Here is an 18,779-nt window from a genome sequence, read left to right as displayed (position 1 = left end):
GATTCTAATTTCTTAATTTTAACCAGATTTTTTAAAGCATAAAATAACTAAGTAAAACCAAACTTACTGGAAAAATTCCAAAGTCTTTGAGAAATAAGTTATTTGATGTGTATTTTGACTTATTGATTTGGTCCATGTTCCATCCACTCACATGGAGAAGTTTTATGACAAATACTGCAGCCAGCCACCAGGTCACTTTTGGGGAGCTGTCATGTGGCCTGACTTCATATACAGTCCATGGTTCGGTTTTAATGACAAAGACAAGGAGAGTTGAAGGCCCAGATATCTCAAACAGATACATGGTGTAAACACAAGTCTCAGTAAAGGCATTCAGGGGGCAATTTGAGCATCCACACAATTTACTAGTGACAAACAAATCTGTCTATTATCTAAACTACACGTTATTTTCCTCAATTTATTCCTCCTGAACTATTGTTGTGCCAGTAAGTTTAACAACTGTCTAACTTAATTTGCCATATCCCTTCCGATTAGTTTCTATACACCTGCAAAGACATACACATAAAGTAGAGAAAGGAACTTCATTGGATAGACCTAAGTTGTGTCTCTGATTAAAGAAAAAAGGTTATTTGTCCTGTTTGATTAATGCTATACATGTCTCTAGATGCAGATTTTTCAAAATCAAGATACTTAGGGATTAATAAGTCAGGCTTAATGAAGTCTCTCCATGGTGTAATCACAAACCCTTTCCCCCTTCTCTTATTTCTGTCTTTAGGACACTGACTCATGTCTTTACGGTCCTGTAACTGTCCCCGCTGGTCCCAGTTTCTCATTGGCCATAATGAAGCATGAAATTTTAACATCCAGCGATGCCAAGTCGGATTAAGTGACGGCCTGGACTCCCAGAAATGCGCGCTCATTGCTCTTCAAGGTTTTCTTGCCTGCGTTGGAAAAATGAGCATGATTATAATCTAACAACGGTGCACACTTTGAGTAATGAAGAGGAATAAAAATGGACAGAAAGTGTGAGCGTTAAGACTATCCAGACATTTAAAGTAAATACAGCTCAGGGACATGAATTACAGCCGTTTCCAGTCCAAATGTGGGCGTAGAATAATGTGATCACATAAAATCCAATCTTTATGGTCAGATCTCAAAAATCACATTAAAATGACATGTGTGAGTGTAGGCAGCGGGCTCGTAGATGTATGGCTCATTCTCATGAATTTTTAAATGGAATAAGCATAATGTGGGACTGGGGAACTTTTTTTGGATCCTTGCGCTGAGTCAGACAGGCTCACGGTCGCTCTGTGACTGTAACCATCTGTTTGTGTGTCCTTTCATGTGTACGTCAGGTGGCTGTTTTTGTGTTTTTCTGGTTGCATTTCTTTCCACACAACAGCTAAATGTTAACGGCCACTCGGGCTGTTTTTGCCTTGGACCCCTTCATTTCCAGTCTGAACCTTGTCCAGCGCGCAGAAGGAAAACAGGACTGTCGGGAAAGAGCCGGGGCAGCGCTCAGGTCAGGGCCCTCTAGAGTTACCGATGTCGTAGTTCAATCCAGGAGTTTTTGCAAAGGGTAATTAAACTATACGACGTGTGTATAAAGTGGTTCAGGCAGGAAATCCATTTCTGCTCAGCTCAGCACGTTACTTACCAGCCTCCCCTTTTCCTCTCAGTGCACACCTACACCTTCCTGCAGCATAAGTACTTGTATGTGCTCAAATGCATTCTTTTGTCCTCCCTTAAAACCATTTCATTCTCTTTTTCTCTGCCCCCCCCCCCCCGCTTCCCCCTTTATCCTGCACATGTGCATGCACACACGTGTTGTTACAGAGTTTTTCCTTCACTTTCACCACAGGTTATTATAACAAATTACAGAGGTATAGGGTAAATGAGCTCCAGCAGGCACAATTTAATTACTCCAGACAGTATAAAAGAGAGTGACTGAGCAGTATAACCCTCTCACAGGAGCCGGCTGCCGGGCCAACATTTCAATGGCCTACAGCAGCAACTCAGTCAACAGTCATATTCCAGTCAGTAATTCAGAATATTTTCTGAATAGTTGAATTTGTAAGAACTGAGTTTATATTATCGTCAGTCTGCAATTCCTCATTAACTCCCAGACTCAGCTTTTTTTTAATAGGCCTTGCATCAAATGAATAAAGGGGTAACCGGCAGCTTCTTTCAGCTGTTAACATCTATTAAGCCCTTATTTAATTTCAAGCTGAAAAATGAAATACATTGTTCAGTCTCACTGTCTAATCACTTGTCTTATAAAGATGGATTATTAAACATTTACATTTGACGTGCTCATTTGGTCCATGTCCCATCTCAGCCACCAGGGGGCGATTGTGAAGCATTGGCTTCACGTTTGAGGAACCGTCATACCGTCCATCTTCCAAGTATTTTTCTGTAGTTTAATATTTTCTGAAATTAGATACTACATGATTATATACGTAACAATACAACCAGTAAGCTATTTAGCGTAGAAGAAAGTCTGGAAATTTGGAAAATTTATTTTGTGTCTGAAGTGAGTTAAGGCTTTGTCCCTAAATGAATATTTATAACAAAAAGTAATTCAGCCTTTCCATCGTCTTTCCCTTCATGTCCTCACGGTGTCTCATCCTCCTCCTTGAAACTGTGGTAGCTGTGGTCACTGCTGTTCACGATTACTATCAGTTTTATGTAATGGGGACCAATCACAGACATCCACCATAGCATGACGTAGTCGTAGTGAGGCCAAGTGAACGCATCACTATTTCCCCCTCGCACAAAACGACACAGCAGCACCAGCAGTGAGCCGGCAGACAAACTGTCTGCACATGTAGCGCTTTGCTGTAAACACAGTCAGTCGTCAATCGCTCGCTCATTCGCCAGTCAATGACAAACAAATTAACATACAGTTACCTTTACAAACGAGTAAATGATCATTTGTGCTGTGGAGTGTGTGTGCATGTTTGTCTGTGTGTGTGTCTGTGTGTGTGTGTGTGGGGGGGGGGTGGTCGCTGTGAGGGTGAGGCAGTTTGCTGCTGGAGCTCTGTGGTGTGCTTCAGCAGGTTCTCATTTGCCAGTTCTCTGGCAGCCGCTGCCCGCTCTTATTGAAAACATCCCATGGAATTTCCTCCCGCTGCCTGGGCCTAGACACCACTTCACACACGTACACACTCGCACGTGTGTTTATGTGTGTTTGCGACACAAAGTCAGATGATCCGCAGAGATATTTATCGCTAAAAAGAGCAGTTACTGTCAAAAAGATACACATGTACCATTGTTTGTTTTACAAGTCGGATCCACTTTGGGTCCGTTCCGGCGAAAGTTGATTTTTGAGCGCATGTTAACCGGCGCAGGCCCATAATAGCATCATTGTGCAGGCAGAGCGGGACCATGTGTTTTTCAGTCGCTTGTGGTGTTGTGGTGTTGAAGTGATGACTGAGGGAGAGAGTCTGCCTGGCGTGCATGTCACTTTGTCTCTGTGGCTCATCCTCTTACTGCATATCTGCTTTTCTCAGCCCTTTTCCCTGTCTGTGTCTGTCTGTCTTTCTGTCTTTACTTCCCTGCCCTCCACGCAGTCAGTCTGTTTTTTTCGCTGCTATCTCTCTGGTCTTCTCAATTTGTCTCTCTCTCTCCATCTGTTGCTGTCTCGCACTTATTCAACTGACGCCATCCCTCGCTCCGGCGTCTCCTCGTGCCGTCCTCCCCGTCGCACAGAGCCTTTTACGAAGTGACGGAGATACCATGTGTGCGTCATGTGTTGCGCTTTGCTCGGTGGAGAAGACAGATCGAGAGGAAGAGATTTAGAGATATTAGTGCTTTCCAAATGACAGTCTGAGCCTAGCACGCATTTAGATTTATATTTAACAGGAGTGTGGTTTGGCCTATAGTGTGTTTTTTGCTGCAGTGATGTGTCTCATTGCGTATCATTCAGTTCTTTGGTCCCGTCGGCCTACTTCCATCCTGTCTCACTGTCCATTAAGGTGAAATATCTCTTCTGCAGTGCACGTTGTCACACATATGTATTGGCCGGCATTTAAATTCATGTATGTCCTGTTTTCTATGTACAAAAAAGTTAAGTTTCACTCAAGTAACAGAAAACCAACAAATTTCCACATGTTCTTGCCCCTTAAACAGTTTTTCCATCAGCATATCTGCTTGTGCAGTCTGTCCACAGAACAAACATAAATTCTCTTGACAGTCTGTTGTTGTAACTGTTTAAATGAAGCAGGCTGCATCTCAGACCGACAAAATGTTGTCTCATTGTATAAAAGTATCTGAGATTGAAAATGTTCAGCCTAACATTCCAGTTTATTACAGATATATTTTTTTGTTTTTATTGCATTAGGCATCTATTGTAGCTTATATACAAATCAATATGATTTAAAATTTAATGCAGCTGTTTTTCAATTCTTAAAAAATATTTAAAAAATCATATTCAACATGAACACCACAAAAACTCAATTAGTTTTACATTAAAGTGACAGTTAATATTTATGCTATATCTGCATTCATGACTTTCTCTTTCTTACATAAGTTAGATCTGTCTTTTACCCACGTTACATATTTTCACTACTTTTAAAACAATTTAAAAATGTTTAGTTTCTGAGCCCCGGGTATCACACATACCCCTCAAATACTGTAGCCACAGAATTAGCACTAACACAATGCTCATGTACACTTACGTTGTTTTGTAGTTGTGCAGAAATGTAACTCTTTGAGTTTGCATGGGCATCGTCTTATGGTAACTCTTAGTTAAACTGGTCGGGTTCCCTGCTTTAATGAAATCAGTGTAGACTGTTAGCTTGTTCAAGGATTACACACTTCATTAGAACATCTCATACCTTATTTAGAGCCAATAACCTTAATGCTACATTTCATAAACACATGGAGACTTCAGTCCTGCTCGCTTTGATCCTCTGAGCTCTGAAATTGGCCGACGTGCACACAGCAGAAAGTATGTGGAGCGGAGAATACAAGAACACAAAGGCCCACTTCTTGGTGCTGCGTTTCCTGCGTGGTAGTTAATTTCATTCACCTGTTGTACCAGGTGTGAATAAAGTGCAGATTAAATGGTTAGAATGAAAACCAGCTGCTCTCCCCCTGGTCCTGAGGAACCACTGCTGTAAAACTCTGGTGACTGCCAGCACACACACGCACACACATACAGACATTTCTCCATGACTTCAGAGGACATAACTTTATTTCTTAAACTTAAACATAGTTAGTACTTGCCTAACCATAATCACCCTTACTCCAACCATAACCTAAACCTAACTTTAATGTAATATGAACTTAAACACATCTTCTGCTTTAAATTTGAATTCTTTACATTATTTGCACTCGTCCCCATAAGGAAGACACGTCCCCGTAATGTTAGTAAACAGGTTTAGGTCCCCACAACATGACAAATACCAGGACCACACAAACACACACACACACCTTCAGGAACACAAACACGTATTGACACACAAGCATGCACATACGTACATTTACTCAAAGCTTGTCGAATGTCAAACACACACACACCAGACCGAGACATTGCACAAAATGCACTCCTTTCACGCAGGGTTCACACTTATTAGGCTTCAGCGGAAACACTGCCCATTCAGTTTGATTGGGGTGACGTCTTGCGCTGCATGCCAGACTGCTTTGTGGTTCCATTGCGTAGCTCACGCTGCGTGCAGCTGCAAGTAAAGATGAACGACGCTTCTCAACTTCCTCCAACTGTCCAGAAATAAAGCCACAATATCCTGGATATGACCAGTGCCAGTTTGCACATTTGAAGCCAGAATCTGCACTGCAGTGATTGGGGGATGGACTGCTGGTATATCGATGTCCCGCCGATACACATGCTCAACCAATCACGAGTCACTCCCAGCTGTCAATCATCATGTTGCACTCCCTTTTTATAGCAACGGATACCTATTTAAAACCAAACTTACTGGGAAAAGTAGCACTTGGACATTCATCAGTGTGATTAAATGACAGACACCATCTTTGAGAAATTGTATCCTATAGCTGGCGTGCACATAAGTTTTGGAATAACAGGAAATGTGTGAGTCTTTTCTATCTCCTCAAATGAAAACTTTGAACTTCAGTTGAAGGATAGAGGAGAGTATATATTTACTGACGGAAAGATAAAGACCGTGAGACAGAGCTCTGTGAGGACACCACAGCGTCTTCCATTACGTGTGAGTGTCCAAGAGAAAGACGTCTTTCTCCTCCAGTTGACCAGCTGCTCCCTATAATCTCCTTGTCCCCAGCACGAGAGATGACCACATCTGCCGGGAATAAAAACAAACAATGGGGGCGATTTTCACTTAATGCTGTTAGCTTCACTTTAGGTGCAGCTCACCTCCCTTCCTGTCTCCATTTCTTTCCACCTTGATATTCCACCTACGCCACACCACTTTCTCTCTGCCCACCAGGAGGGCTTTACGGACTGCAGCACGAGCTCACGCAGTCTAAATATTTAAACTCGGGGAATCACTTTAAAGCTTCTCGCCATAAAACCACTGAGCCCACCCTCCAGCCTTCTCGGACATGGACGGGTGTCAGGTCCACCACATGCAGCCGTCGGCCTCTGGAAATGATCCCCCTTGCACTTCTCTTGATCTTTGTATTTGACCAGAACCTGCATGTCAACAGCTGTCGCTCAGAACACCTCAGAGCGGAGCAGGGAGACTCTAGGACCTTGTATTGCATGCATGGCAAGTGAAGTCATTATGGAGATGAGGATTAAGAAATGTGAAGGGGTGAGAGGAAAGACTCCAAGCTGCTGTTATTCCCTTTCTACAAATCTAGAACTGGGCTGAGAGGTGGAATTTAGCATCCTGCCTTTTTAGATCTACACTCCTGTTTTCAAGGCAATGGTTCAACCATTTCTGAGGCAATGGAGGTAGTTGTATCCCCAGCTCCGCTCTGTTAATCCAAAGGCTTCTGGGTGATTTATAAAGGGATCCCAGCTCTGTAAAACTGTAAATGGAAATGCACAGCCAGGAGCAGGGATGCTGACCTTATTCAAATCTTTGCTGCATTACTCATATGGTGAGCGGCAGTGATACGCATGATACATCAGGGAGGCACTTTCCTCTATTAAACATAATGTAAACACACACACACACAAATACACTAGACACATGGCACACACATACTGCCTGGTACATTAGAAGATGACTAAAAGAAAAACCTGATTGCATGACTAAAATTGAAGCAAATGCAGATGCTTCCATATTAAGCATGTTAGTACCTTAATGTTATTGATGAGTGTAGGCTCTTGGACAGTTGGACAGTTGAAGTGGTTCAGGCATCAAGTCATGATGCCTCGAGAGTAGCCCCATAACTTGCTGGAGGGACCCCAAGGTGAGTCGGAAAGTGGGGCTAGACAGAGGGACATCTGGAAATTTCACTTGGCTCGATAAGTGAAAGACAATGGATGGATGGATGGAGTGGAGGCCCTTTTAGATAGAAAGTGGTTTGTGCTGTGCTGGCCGTTGGGTTCCGCGCAAAGCCTTCCACCGCCCTTTGTTTGTGTTATGGTGGCTCTTGGGTTAAATCCTAAATATTATGAGTTTTGTGTAGTTTTTTTTGGCACATTATGCCCAAGTACAACAAGCTAACTGCCATCTGACTAAAAATGTTTTTCCATGAGATGGTTTCCTCCTGAGGTCTGTACCTAAGTGTGTCGTATAATTTGGGGAAATAAGACACGCACAATATCATAGTTTCTTTTATTGTGCATTCTGTGCCAGTCTTGAAGTTTGTTTCTATTAAACTGTCATTGCGTAGCATGGGCAGTTGAAAAGAAGGGCTTTCAAAGTGCACTGGTGCTGACTATGGCCAGTTTGGCAATCAATAGATTTCAACTCAACGGACCATTTGCTATGAGCCCCCTCCTATAAAGCTACAGTTGCTGGGGCCTTTTGGGCACACAAACGCACAGAAACCTATTGTTACAGCAAATGTATCCAACGCAGATTGCACTCGAGCACACAAACACCCTGTGTAATCCACGCTTTACACATATGTTCTTTTTTAGACCTTAGAATTAAATAATTATGATCAATTAAATAACAATGGGAGGATGTGGACGGACATATGAGCCAGTGTTTCCCATTGCCATCATCAAAACACCAGATGAGGTTCATCACTCCAGTGGAGTTCAGAACCTATGCAGAGGAGCGCTGAGGCTAATGGTCCATGGTGGTCCATCACCCTACATGTTAGCTTTTCCTTCAATTTGTCACCAGTTGGACACATGCGCCCTTATTCATACACATTCACAAACACATGGCGACGAGGAGACGTTTCTCCATTATCTCAGCCTGTGTGCACATTTCCAAACAAATCTAAAGAGGAACACGCCCGTGTCAACCATAAAGTGGTGGGCTAGATTTGTATTTTTTCCTCTCTGTTGATGGGTTTCTCTCATCACTGCATCTCTCTCTCTCTCTCTCTCTCTCTCTCTCTCTCTCTTCTCTCTCTCTCTCTCTCTCATTTTTTTATACCTCATCCTTGCATCTCTCTTTCATCTGTTGTTCAACTGGCTCAGAGGCAACAGCTTGTGTTTGATTGCTCCACGATGTAGCAACAGTACCCAGCATGCATTCCTGCCGGTTGTAGGGTGTACTACAGCGCAAACCTTCTCGCCCTCCGGTCACACTCTGCATCTGCGCTCCCTCTCTTTCTCCGCTGGCTAGTGTCCATCTACCGCCTCTTTTCTTTCTTCCTCTCTGTTTTTATTCACTCCACCACTAAGTTGCGATCTCCTCCCTCCTCTATTCTCTCATCCTCTTTTGAGTGTTTTTGTAATTCTCATATGAGGTGGTCTGCTCGCCGGCCATGTGGGATTTTTTTTTTCAAACCACTAGTGCGTATCAGCTGATCCATTGTTTACACTGTGTAATTGCAAACACGTTTGTTTTTACAAAAACTAAAAAATAACTCAATTATCTTCCTGTGTGTTTCGCTTTTAACATTTTTGGATCAATCTCCCTTGCCAAATGCTTGCTGTGTTTCCATTTATCCCCTCTCTTCCTGCTGTCAGCATCTCTCTGCGTGTCGAGGGTCGTCGTCCCAGGAGGATATCGAAGGGGATGGAGAGAAAGGGGGATGGATAGTGCAAGGGGACAGAAAGGGAGGGATGAGGAGGACAATGAGAAAGTGATGGAGAGAGGGAAAAGGGGGCTACAAAGAAAAGAAAGGAGGGGTAGAGACTCAAGATTGATGTGAGAAAAGAGGTGTTGACATGGATGGAGTCAAGTCTGCATGGGTGGCAGCCCTAGAGACATGGTGCGGACACACACATGCACTCACAAACAATTCCATGGAGAGAGAAAAGACAAAAACACGTAGATGATGGAAAACATAACTACAGTGACACCCAGACAACCAGGGAGGATAATTAAGTCTGGAAAGATAAGAGGTAGAAACAAGAGGATGCAACAGTAAACAAAGACGGACAAAGGAAGAGGTGGAGCGCAGTGCGTTGCTACTGTTTGGAAAAATCCGGGCTGAGTCATTAATGAGTCATTAACTCAGGAGCCACAGGAAGGGGAACCCACCTTAAGGAAGTGCACACTACAAAAAGTCACGCTTGCTTCTACATAATCATTTAATTGTATTTTCAAGGATCTAAATGTTTTATATAATAGGCTATATCTGCTTTATTAGAGTGATGACAGCCCACTGGCAGAAACAAAATGGATGATGCGTGAAAGTGGTTTGAGGCCACAAGACCACAAGTACTGTTGTTCCTGTCATAGCCTCAGCGTGAGCCATAGATCACTTGTTAGAATAACCACCGGGATATAAGTAATGATGAAGTTTGAAGCTCTGTTCTGTTCTGATTCAATTTCTACATATTAATTGTAAGCAGGTTATGATGATTATGAAAATAATAATCAAGTACACTCAGATACTTTAAAAATGTTTGAGTGTCCAACTGAACAACAGTACAATAAATACTGTCTCATATATGAATATTTGCCAAATGCATCCGAATGAAAACATAATCACTGCTTTGATTATGTTAAATGGGTAGTTAGAGTTTTTATTGTAGGAGTTTGAGGCACTGGAGGTTTGAGGGTTTAGTTAGGGTTCGGGATAATGGAAATAAGCAGCAGGACTTTGACACTGGAGATCGAGGTTAACGCCATAAGTTCAGCATGAACATTAATAAGTAAGTAAAGACATCAAGTCCAATTCCTCAAGACACTTTTGACTTTTTCAGTATTGAACAACATAGACCATAATATTTTCCCCTTAACCCTTAACCAAGAGCTCTGTGTGCCTGAGCATGATAATAAAAACATTAATCATGGGAAAAGAGGAGCAGCTCACAGCTGCAAAACATCGGGACAATTTGCAGATGGTGCCGATAAAGCTCTCACAGGACGTTGAACAAAGAAACAATAAGTATTAAGGCTCTGTAATAACAATGTGATTTCTCTTTGATAAGCTTAATTGGCAGTGACATTCAAAAGTCCTGGGGTCCATTTTATATTTTAGTCTTTTAGTAGGAAAGAAAAGTAGAGTAGTAGAAAGACTATGTAATCAGTATGTTATGTAGCATTTGGACATTGCGGATATTTTATTTGTCTTTGTTCCTGATGGAAGCCTCTTTATTTGGCTCAGGAAACTGTCATGTGACACCAGAAATACAGGCTTTCAAATTACATTCATGTTCACATAAAAGGTTATATATTGCTGTTGTAAGTAAAATTGGCGCTGGCGAAAAGTCACCTTATTAGACCTCATTTAAATTCACTTGAGCCTCATTTCACACACTCTTATTTATCAGTCTGTAAAACATGCCTGATTTTTTATTTCCTCAAGGACCATTAATTATTCAGACACTCTTATTTGCATTGTTGTAAAGAAGGTGAAAGTCTGCAGCCTAATCTGTTTCAGCACCAATACTGAATGGTTCTTCTTTGGGTTGTTTTTTTCAACAACAACATGCAGACCAAACAGAGATGATTTTTTTCCACACAGCAGCAGCAGCATGTTTTACAGTGTACTACCTATGCATTCAGCGTCTGAGCTCCCCCAGCAGCAGGGGGCGCAATTAAGAGTTGTGTGACCTCTCATTATATCTCTGCTAATTGAGGTGGTTTGTTGGGCATGCTCTCTGCTTCAGAAGCACCACACTGTTTACTGACTGGATACGCCACAAACAAACACTTTGCGACCCGGCCTTTATCACACACACACACACACACACACACACACACACACACGCACACACACACACACACACACACACACAAACGGAAAAGAGCTATTATGTCTGTACCCAGTCACTCACCCACACACACACTAAGGACAATCGACAAAATACACAGGAACAAACAACACACAAACCACAGTTGTAAGATTAATGAATGAACATTTTTTTCAGAGAATCATACACTCGAAGCATTTTCTAACCCTGCGAGTTGTTTGGAGAGAGTGGGGGCTTGTTTACAGGATCTGAGAATTAAAAATGAAGTCTATCGTGAAAAAAAAATACCCAGCAGATGGAAGGTTTACTGAATCTGAGATTTACGGAAGGTGTGTCTCAGAAATGAAAACCATGTGCTGACGGCAAACTGCATTTTTATCTTACTAGCACACACACCCACAAACACAGACAGACAGTTGGTGTGTGCTATTCGTAACAGCCGAGTGGAGGAAATCAAGTCAGCCCATCAAACAGTCAGCTTGACCTCACGCCCGGTGAACACACAAGAGGTGTTCTTCTTCTCCCCCAGAAATTAATGAAATAGCTGCTTGACACAGATATGAGGGGGTTGGATCCGTCAGCATGCGTTCGCTGAATGAGCTGACTCAAGCCCCAGGAGAGAGGGATGAAAGAAAGAGGGAAGAATGTTACAGATGGGGAGAGAGGAGGAATTGGGCATGCATTTGTGTTGTGTGACAATTTTTGAGAGTACATTTTTTCTCAGAAATAACAATTAGCCTGATAAGGGGGCCAGACGCAGATTATAAAGATGGACCATGCATCTACACTTCCTCCCACTTAAGATGCTTTGGCTTCACTTTTGGGGAGCAGTTGTATCGTCCATTCGCACAAACAGTCTATGATGCCAAATAAAAGGTGAATAAATATACATAGTTATTATGCTTCATTCATTCATTCACCAGCATTAACATCCAAAGAGCATTTTTGTCTCTTCACGGTTTTCTTTTTCCCCCCCATTAAGGGATCTAGTTTGAACTCTAACAGATCACTTGCAGTTGTCGTACTTTGGTTTCCTAAAAGAAATATGTCAACTTCTGTGCCCATTTTATGATGATAATTACTCAGCATACATAACAACACACACATGCACACACATACACACACACACACCTTTACTCAGTCAGAACCTCACACTCTCCCCTCTTTGTAATCCCATCTCATCTTGCCGACACTGTTGTTAGAAGCCTCCCCTCACTCGGCAGCCTCTCAAGCGCAGCCTTTGAACTGGGCTGCCAAGAAAGTATAACACCGCGTGCCTTTTTCTTTGACTTTCAGGAATGATCAGGAACATTATCATGATAAAACTGGCAGGGGCGAGGAGCTGAGTGGAAGCAGAGGGGCCTGACCCCCCAAAAAAGCAAGCAAGAGACTTGAATATTGTCAACGTGTTGTTAATAAGCTGCAGGAGAGAGCTGAGGTGTGTGAGCGTTTGAATTCCTGCGTGAGTGTGTGCAAATTCTTTGCATGTGTAGGTTTGTGTATATGTGAGACTTCAAATATGAACACTGCCGTCAGGGTGTGTGTGTGTAGTAGGTTGTGATGTCAGGGTACATTACAGCTTATTTCTGGGTTGAGTGACGCACAGGATTATCGGCTAATGGTGGAAATAAAAAAACGGCTTTCATCAGCGTGGGGATCGGACCCGCATGTTTGATGTTGGTCTCAAAGAATCGTGTAGGAGGTGAAGGAAAAGTAGAGAGAGGTGGAGGGCGGGTGGGAGGTTGAGTGTCGACAATGAGGGGTCATTACAGAGCATCAAGTGGGTCTACTGCATGATGAGTGAACTTACATTTCAAGAGTCCCTGCTATCTTACAGATCCTCAATAATCCTCTTACTTTCCTCACTCTACGGCAGTTACTGTCACTGCCACAATCTGCTGAAACCATGTGTGGTAACGTTCTTCTATCTGTGCCTCCACCATGCCACTTCCTGAGAAGACAATATGCGTGTTATAGTGTCCATCTTTTATCTTTGAGGGTTGTGGGGGTTCATCTGGAGCCAATCCCTCCTGACATTGTTGGGTCACATCCTGAACAGGTTACCAGAGTTTTGCAGGAACAACATACAGAGACAAACAACTCTGTGATGCACTTGTGACCTGTCCATGAGCAGGATAGATTATGAATGGATGGATGGATGATTTACTATGAATCATAGTTGAGGTTTAAACTATTGAAAGAGAATAAATCTGAGACCACCCCAAAAATTGTTTAAACATCTTCTATCTACTCGCCTTAAAGACCTTTGTGTTACTTTTGTTTTGTCTACTGATAGGCCACTTCCTGGGGAACCACAGCGTGCTGGACATCCTCAGGCGGGAGGGTTACGAGATCTTCCACACCCCCCCGGATTACCAGGAGCCAGTCGCAGAGTGAGTACGCACCGAAGAGTGTAACAGATGACAGAGCGTGTCATTTCATTAAAGCACTGTGGTTAGAGAGAAACAAAAACTTATGTTACTGAAAAGCAGCGAGAGTAACATGATGACTTATGTCAGCTGAATAATACAGCGTTGTGTTTGTAATCAGTCAGAGCTAGGTTACACTTTGAAACCAAACCACCAGCCGCCCAACCTGACAAGATAATGAATGGAACGAAGAGTGTGGTTATGTTCCAGCATCAGTCTGATAATGTTATGGTAATATGAAATGTGAGAGAGGCTCTGTCCAAACTGCGCTCTGTAGCAAATAACAGCTGATACAGGAATGCTTTTGAAAGCTCATCAACTCCCTCACCTTCCTCCCTGCTGCAGCAGCCGCCTGCCACCGGCGCGCTGCCAGTGGTGGTTCTGTCTGTTCTCAGCAGACACTGTTACCGTAGTCAACACAAACACACACATATACACATGTACACATGTATTGGGCCTGCAGAGTTGCACACACACATACATACAAACTCACACACCTTACACAGAGGCTTGGCAGCATCTCTTCAACAAACCCTCTTTATATTACACTATGTGTGTGTATGTGTGTGTGTGTGTGGTGTGTGTGCGTACTTATATCTCAGTGAGGACCATTTTAAGCATAGATCATACAGAGTGAGGACATTTTGGAAAGTGAGGACTGTTTGAGTGTTAAGACTTGGTTTTATGGTTGAGGTTATGGTTAGGTATTTGGATGGTTAGTGTTAGGGTATGGGGCTATGGAATGCATTATGCCAATGAGTGTCCTCAATAAGATAAGTACGTGTGTGTTTGTGTGTATGTGAGTACTCATTTATGTTGCTTCTTTTTCATCATTAACACTGACCTTGTGAGGACCAGTAGACCTCATGGGGACCAAAGCCTGGTCCCCATGAGGCACCACCTGGTTAGGGTTAGAGGCAAGATGTGAATTGAATGTTAGTTAAGGTTAGGTTTGGCCTATGGTTGAGATTATGGATAAGGTCCTGGTTAGGTTGTCGCAAATGTCAACTAAAGGTCAGAGTTAAGTTTAGGTTTCAGTTTGAATAAGTGTAATAAGGGTAAGGGGCAAGGGAATACACAATGCCAATGAGGGTCCTCACTGGAATAAACATACGAGAATGTGTGTATTTGTGTGTGCACCATTTGGCAGCCCCCCCTCCACCTACAGGGTTGATCCATGGGCCTATAAAATAGTAACAACAGCAACTTGAATCATGGTGGAAATGGAAAAACAAGGCCCAACAAGGGGAATCTCTTTAGAACTGTAAAAACAACCAGCCAGGGCTTTTCTCTTTTTTTTTTCATACAAACTTCTCACTGCTAAATTACAGCTGTGAACGTAGCCTCCCTATCTCCCTCCGCCCTGCGTGCAGAGCTGTGGGCTTCAGCCGGTGGTTCTGGTTTTTAAAGGCTGACAAGTGGACTGACTTGCTGTGGTCACAAAACACTCACGTATGCTGCACACACACACAACCGCACGACCACACGCTCACACGTGTGCATGCTCGCCGACGCTGTGAAGCTCCCCGATACAAGGTGACGTGACAGGCGAGGGAAAACACCGCAAGATGGCTGCAGGCGAGGTGTTTATGGAAGCTCGTGGCCTCAGCCCTGGAGTGTGTCGACTCCGCTGGCACAAGGTCTTTAGGGGTGATTATATGAGTGAGTGACTGACAGAGCGGACTGGAGCTGGGTTTGGCTCCACAGTAGCTTGACCACAGGCCTGGAGTTATCATCGCCCAAACCAAAACCATCAAGACCTGAATGGGTGTCTCTGACGCCTGCAGCAGACGTGCACACCATCAATTTACAATCGCAGATGAGACGAATGCTAATCATGAGTGAGCCGTGGAAATCGTGACTGAAACCATCCATCATATCATGTTTAGTACCACTAAAGTTTGACGTCAACATAAGAATCTCCTCTTACCGTTTTTTTTTTACTTTCTACTCCTTGTTTCTTACATGACGTGTATAACACATTTTTTTACATCCAATGTCCCATATGCACCTTGAAGCACAATTTTATTTTTCGATTCGTGCTGACAGGGAAAGAACAAGAGCAGAGAAAGTATGAGTAATGGGTGGAAGAAAGAGGAGCATGGCAAAGGTCTGTGAGTAGACCGGGGGATTCTGGGTGGTCTGCTTCGGACAGATGTCAGTTTTGACGCAGCAGTCCGGTCACTGGAGTTACAACGTCCTCTAACGTTGCCTGTTGGGTAATGCTGCCACTCAGTGCAGTGTTTATAGAGCTCAGCTTCCTATTTGGAGTTCATATCCTTGATTGAACTTGATAGAAGGGGCTGTAACTGAAAAGTAATGAAGTGGTCAGGCACCACAAACAAAAATATTCACTGGCAGAGGCCTGAAAAAGACAAACATTCTCTTTCTTAACTATACCGCAAGGGTTTCAGTGACACACCGAGGATTTATACAGTAAAACAAATCACAGGAAAGCTTTTAATGAGGACAAACTAATTTCATTTATCCTGTCTTTCCTGTGCTCCAGGAGTAAACCAGCCGAGGAGCCTGCAGCAGGTTCCAGTGATGAGAGCCCAGACTCCAGCACTGTGTATCCCACCAGCTGGGAGACCAGTTCATCAGAGCTGGAGCTGGAAGACTTAGACCACGTCCCTGGACTTGGAGACGAGGAGCTGCCTCACATGCTGCTCCCCGACAGTCTGAGCCAGCTGGAGGAATTTGGACGACACAAGCGTCCACGCAAAGCTCACCGCGGACATGGCAGACCTCGTCTCTTCAGTGACCTGTGGGTTCGAATCGGGGACGGGTGAGAGATCTAATATTTCCATCAACAGTGGTCATTTTTTGGTTAAAAAGAATTACATGATGAGTTCTTATTCTCTTAAAAATTAATACTTAGATGTAGATACTCATCTATGAAGAAAAACTTGCTTTAAAGTATTTAAGTAGATATTTGATTAATATCTGACTATGACTAAAAAAAGAAATATCAACAAAAATAAAGTTACGCCACTAATGACGTTTTAATAATAACACCTCTATAGTCACTCCAATAAATTTCTTGTCAGATGTCAAAATAGTAAACATATCCTCCACTCCAAGGTGGCATCTTCAAATGTCTGTTTTAGACACCAGACGACAATCAAAAGACTTTAAATTTAGTAACATAGACGACAAAGAAAATCAGTAGTGTAAATTACAAATTCTTGCTAAAAATGTCATAGGAAATCAGTTCATCAATTGCCACAATTGTTGCTTTCCATTGTACAATTTCGTTTCAGCCGGAGTTTTAGGCTAAACCCTGTCTTCTTCTGTCCTCTTTCCTCCAGCACGACCCCGCCCCCTAATGTCAGGATACTCAACGGCTATGTGACCGTGGACCCTCCTCTGACCCACCAGGAGCAGCGCAGACTGGTGGAGATCTACGCCACCGCGCAACAGCCCAGTCCCCCTTCCTCCACCTCGCCCAGTCCAACCTCAGCTCAGCCAGCTTCGGTCCACGGCACGCTCACACTGTCCTGCCTCTTAGCCTGGACGTTATCACACATGCTGTTTACCTCCTGACCACAGGACAGCGTTATCTCACAGGCGAAACACTCAGACACTATTGCGTCCGTACCAGAGCAGTGGAATGCACCTGATAAACAGGGATTGGCCGTCAACACATGAAGACAAGAGGATGGAGGAATGTTTCATTTGGGACTTGAGTGCTGAGGTGGGACAATCCTGCTGCCTTCCCCTCAGGGCAAGTCTGACAAAGTGTGGAATAAGCTCTCAGCCGTGGTCGGAGTCTTCAAACCTCATGAAAGTATTACGGTAGAATAACAAACACATAGCACAGAGAAGACCCGTCAATTTGAAGGGTTTGTGGGGTGGAGTCTTCTTCCTAATAAACATGTAATACTGTATAGAAAAGTGAGACTGACATTAATAAATGAGGATAGAACATACTAATAAGAGCTGTAACTCCGTGATAAATGAGCTGAGTAGAGTCTAGCAGGCTGTGTAGGAGGCAACGCACTCATGTCGCCACTTTTGTAAATTGTGCATTTTGTTCATAAATAAATATTGTATATTTATTATCCCTGGAAGAAAAGAGTATATTTTCTTGTTTTTTGAAGAAAATTTAAATAAATGAAGTGTCCAATGATTTTTTTTTTCCTGTCCAGCAGACAAATGATGTGGCTTAAACTTAATGGGCAGGAACCTGAAAGAAAAACATATAATAAATCAATAACAGCCTCATGAAGAGAGCTAGCACACTTTGTGATTTCTGGATATATATTCTAATTATATTCTAAATATGTCTCAAGACATTTTAGTTTAATAAGTAACCACTGTAATCTCTTTTTGGATGTATTATGTGTCAACCAGTAATTAATTTAATATACAAACCCAGTGCATATTATTGAACCCGGTGTTTAGTGATATGTGTATATATAAAAAATATTTTTTTTATCAAGTGTAAAAACTTAGACAACTCTTATGTTGAGGTAATAACCAGAAATTATATCTTTATAAAGCCTAACTGTCAGGTTGATGGTTCAGAAGGGTTTTTGAAGAGACAGCAGGTGATGTCACTCTGCCATCTGCTGGTTGAAGCTGAAATAGGGACCTGGGCCTGCAGCACCAGTGTTAGGTCTGAATCAGATGGCAACAGAGACAGCTCTGATTAACTAAATAAAGACAAGTCTTAGATCAATGCACCAAACAATTAAAATATCTTAGTCAGAAAAGGTTCAAAGAAAAAATAAACTAAATAACGTTGGGTTGATGGGGAACATGTGCAGAAAATTGAGAAGGTAATGATGACTGATTAGAGAACAATATAACTGTCACTAATATCAATCATGTTTGCATTATTTTGCATTGATTGATTGGTGTTTGCAATGACAACAATCTGTTTACATTCTCATTAGTTCAGGACAAGATGGTACTCCTGAAAGGAAACATGACCAACAAATGAGTTATATGAAAATACTTAAGATGAGCCCAGTTTATCACTATTCACAGAAAATGAGAATGGATAATGGTTACTGGTCAGAGCAGGATTCACTGCTTTAGATGTGTCAGTAAAAGAAAGATGAATGCTCTCCTAACATACGTCATTTAATGTATCATCTAGCTTTTATCATAACAGCCAATTCTACTCTGGTCCTGCAAATGAAATACATCAGTTTGATTAACTG

The 18,779-nt window shown here is 42.6% G+C and overlaps 1 protein-coding gene across 1 annotated transcript in view; it reads left to right on the top strand.

Moving 5' to 3' along the window:
* The window catches only part of trabd2b (TraB domain containing 2B), a 65,633-nt gene extending 47,918 nt beyond the window's left edge, over window positions 1-17,715 (top strand). The window contains exons 5-7 of the mRNA XM_062394820.1: window positions 13,476-13,572; window positions 16,118-16,396; window positions 16,920-17,715. Coding sequence (XP_062250804.1) covers window positions 13,476-13,572; window positions 16,118-16,396; window positions 16,920-17,154 — 611 coding nt within the window. The 3' untranslated portion in view covers window positions 17,155-17,715. The remainder of the gene's footprint in view (window positions 1-13,475; window positions 13,573-16,117; window positions 16,397-16,919) is intronic.
* Window positions 17,716-18,779: the final 1,064 nt, after the last annotated feature.

The sequence above is a fragment of the Platichthys flesus genome, chromosome 9 (assembly GCF_949316205.1).
Source record: "Platichthys flesus chromosome 9, fPlaFle2.1, whole genome shotgun sequence".
Classification (NCBI taxonomy): Eukaryota; Metazoa; Chordata; class Actinopteri; order Pleuronectiformes; family Pleuronectidae; genus Platichthys; species Platichthys flesus.
The sequence above is the reverse complement of the archived record's forward strand: the minus strand, read 5'-3'. Positions and strand labels throughout refer to the sequence as shown.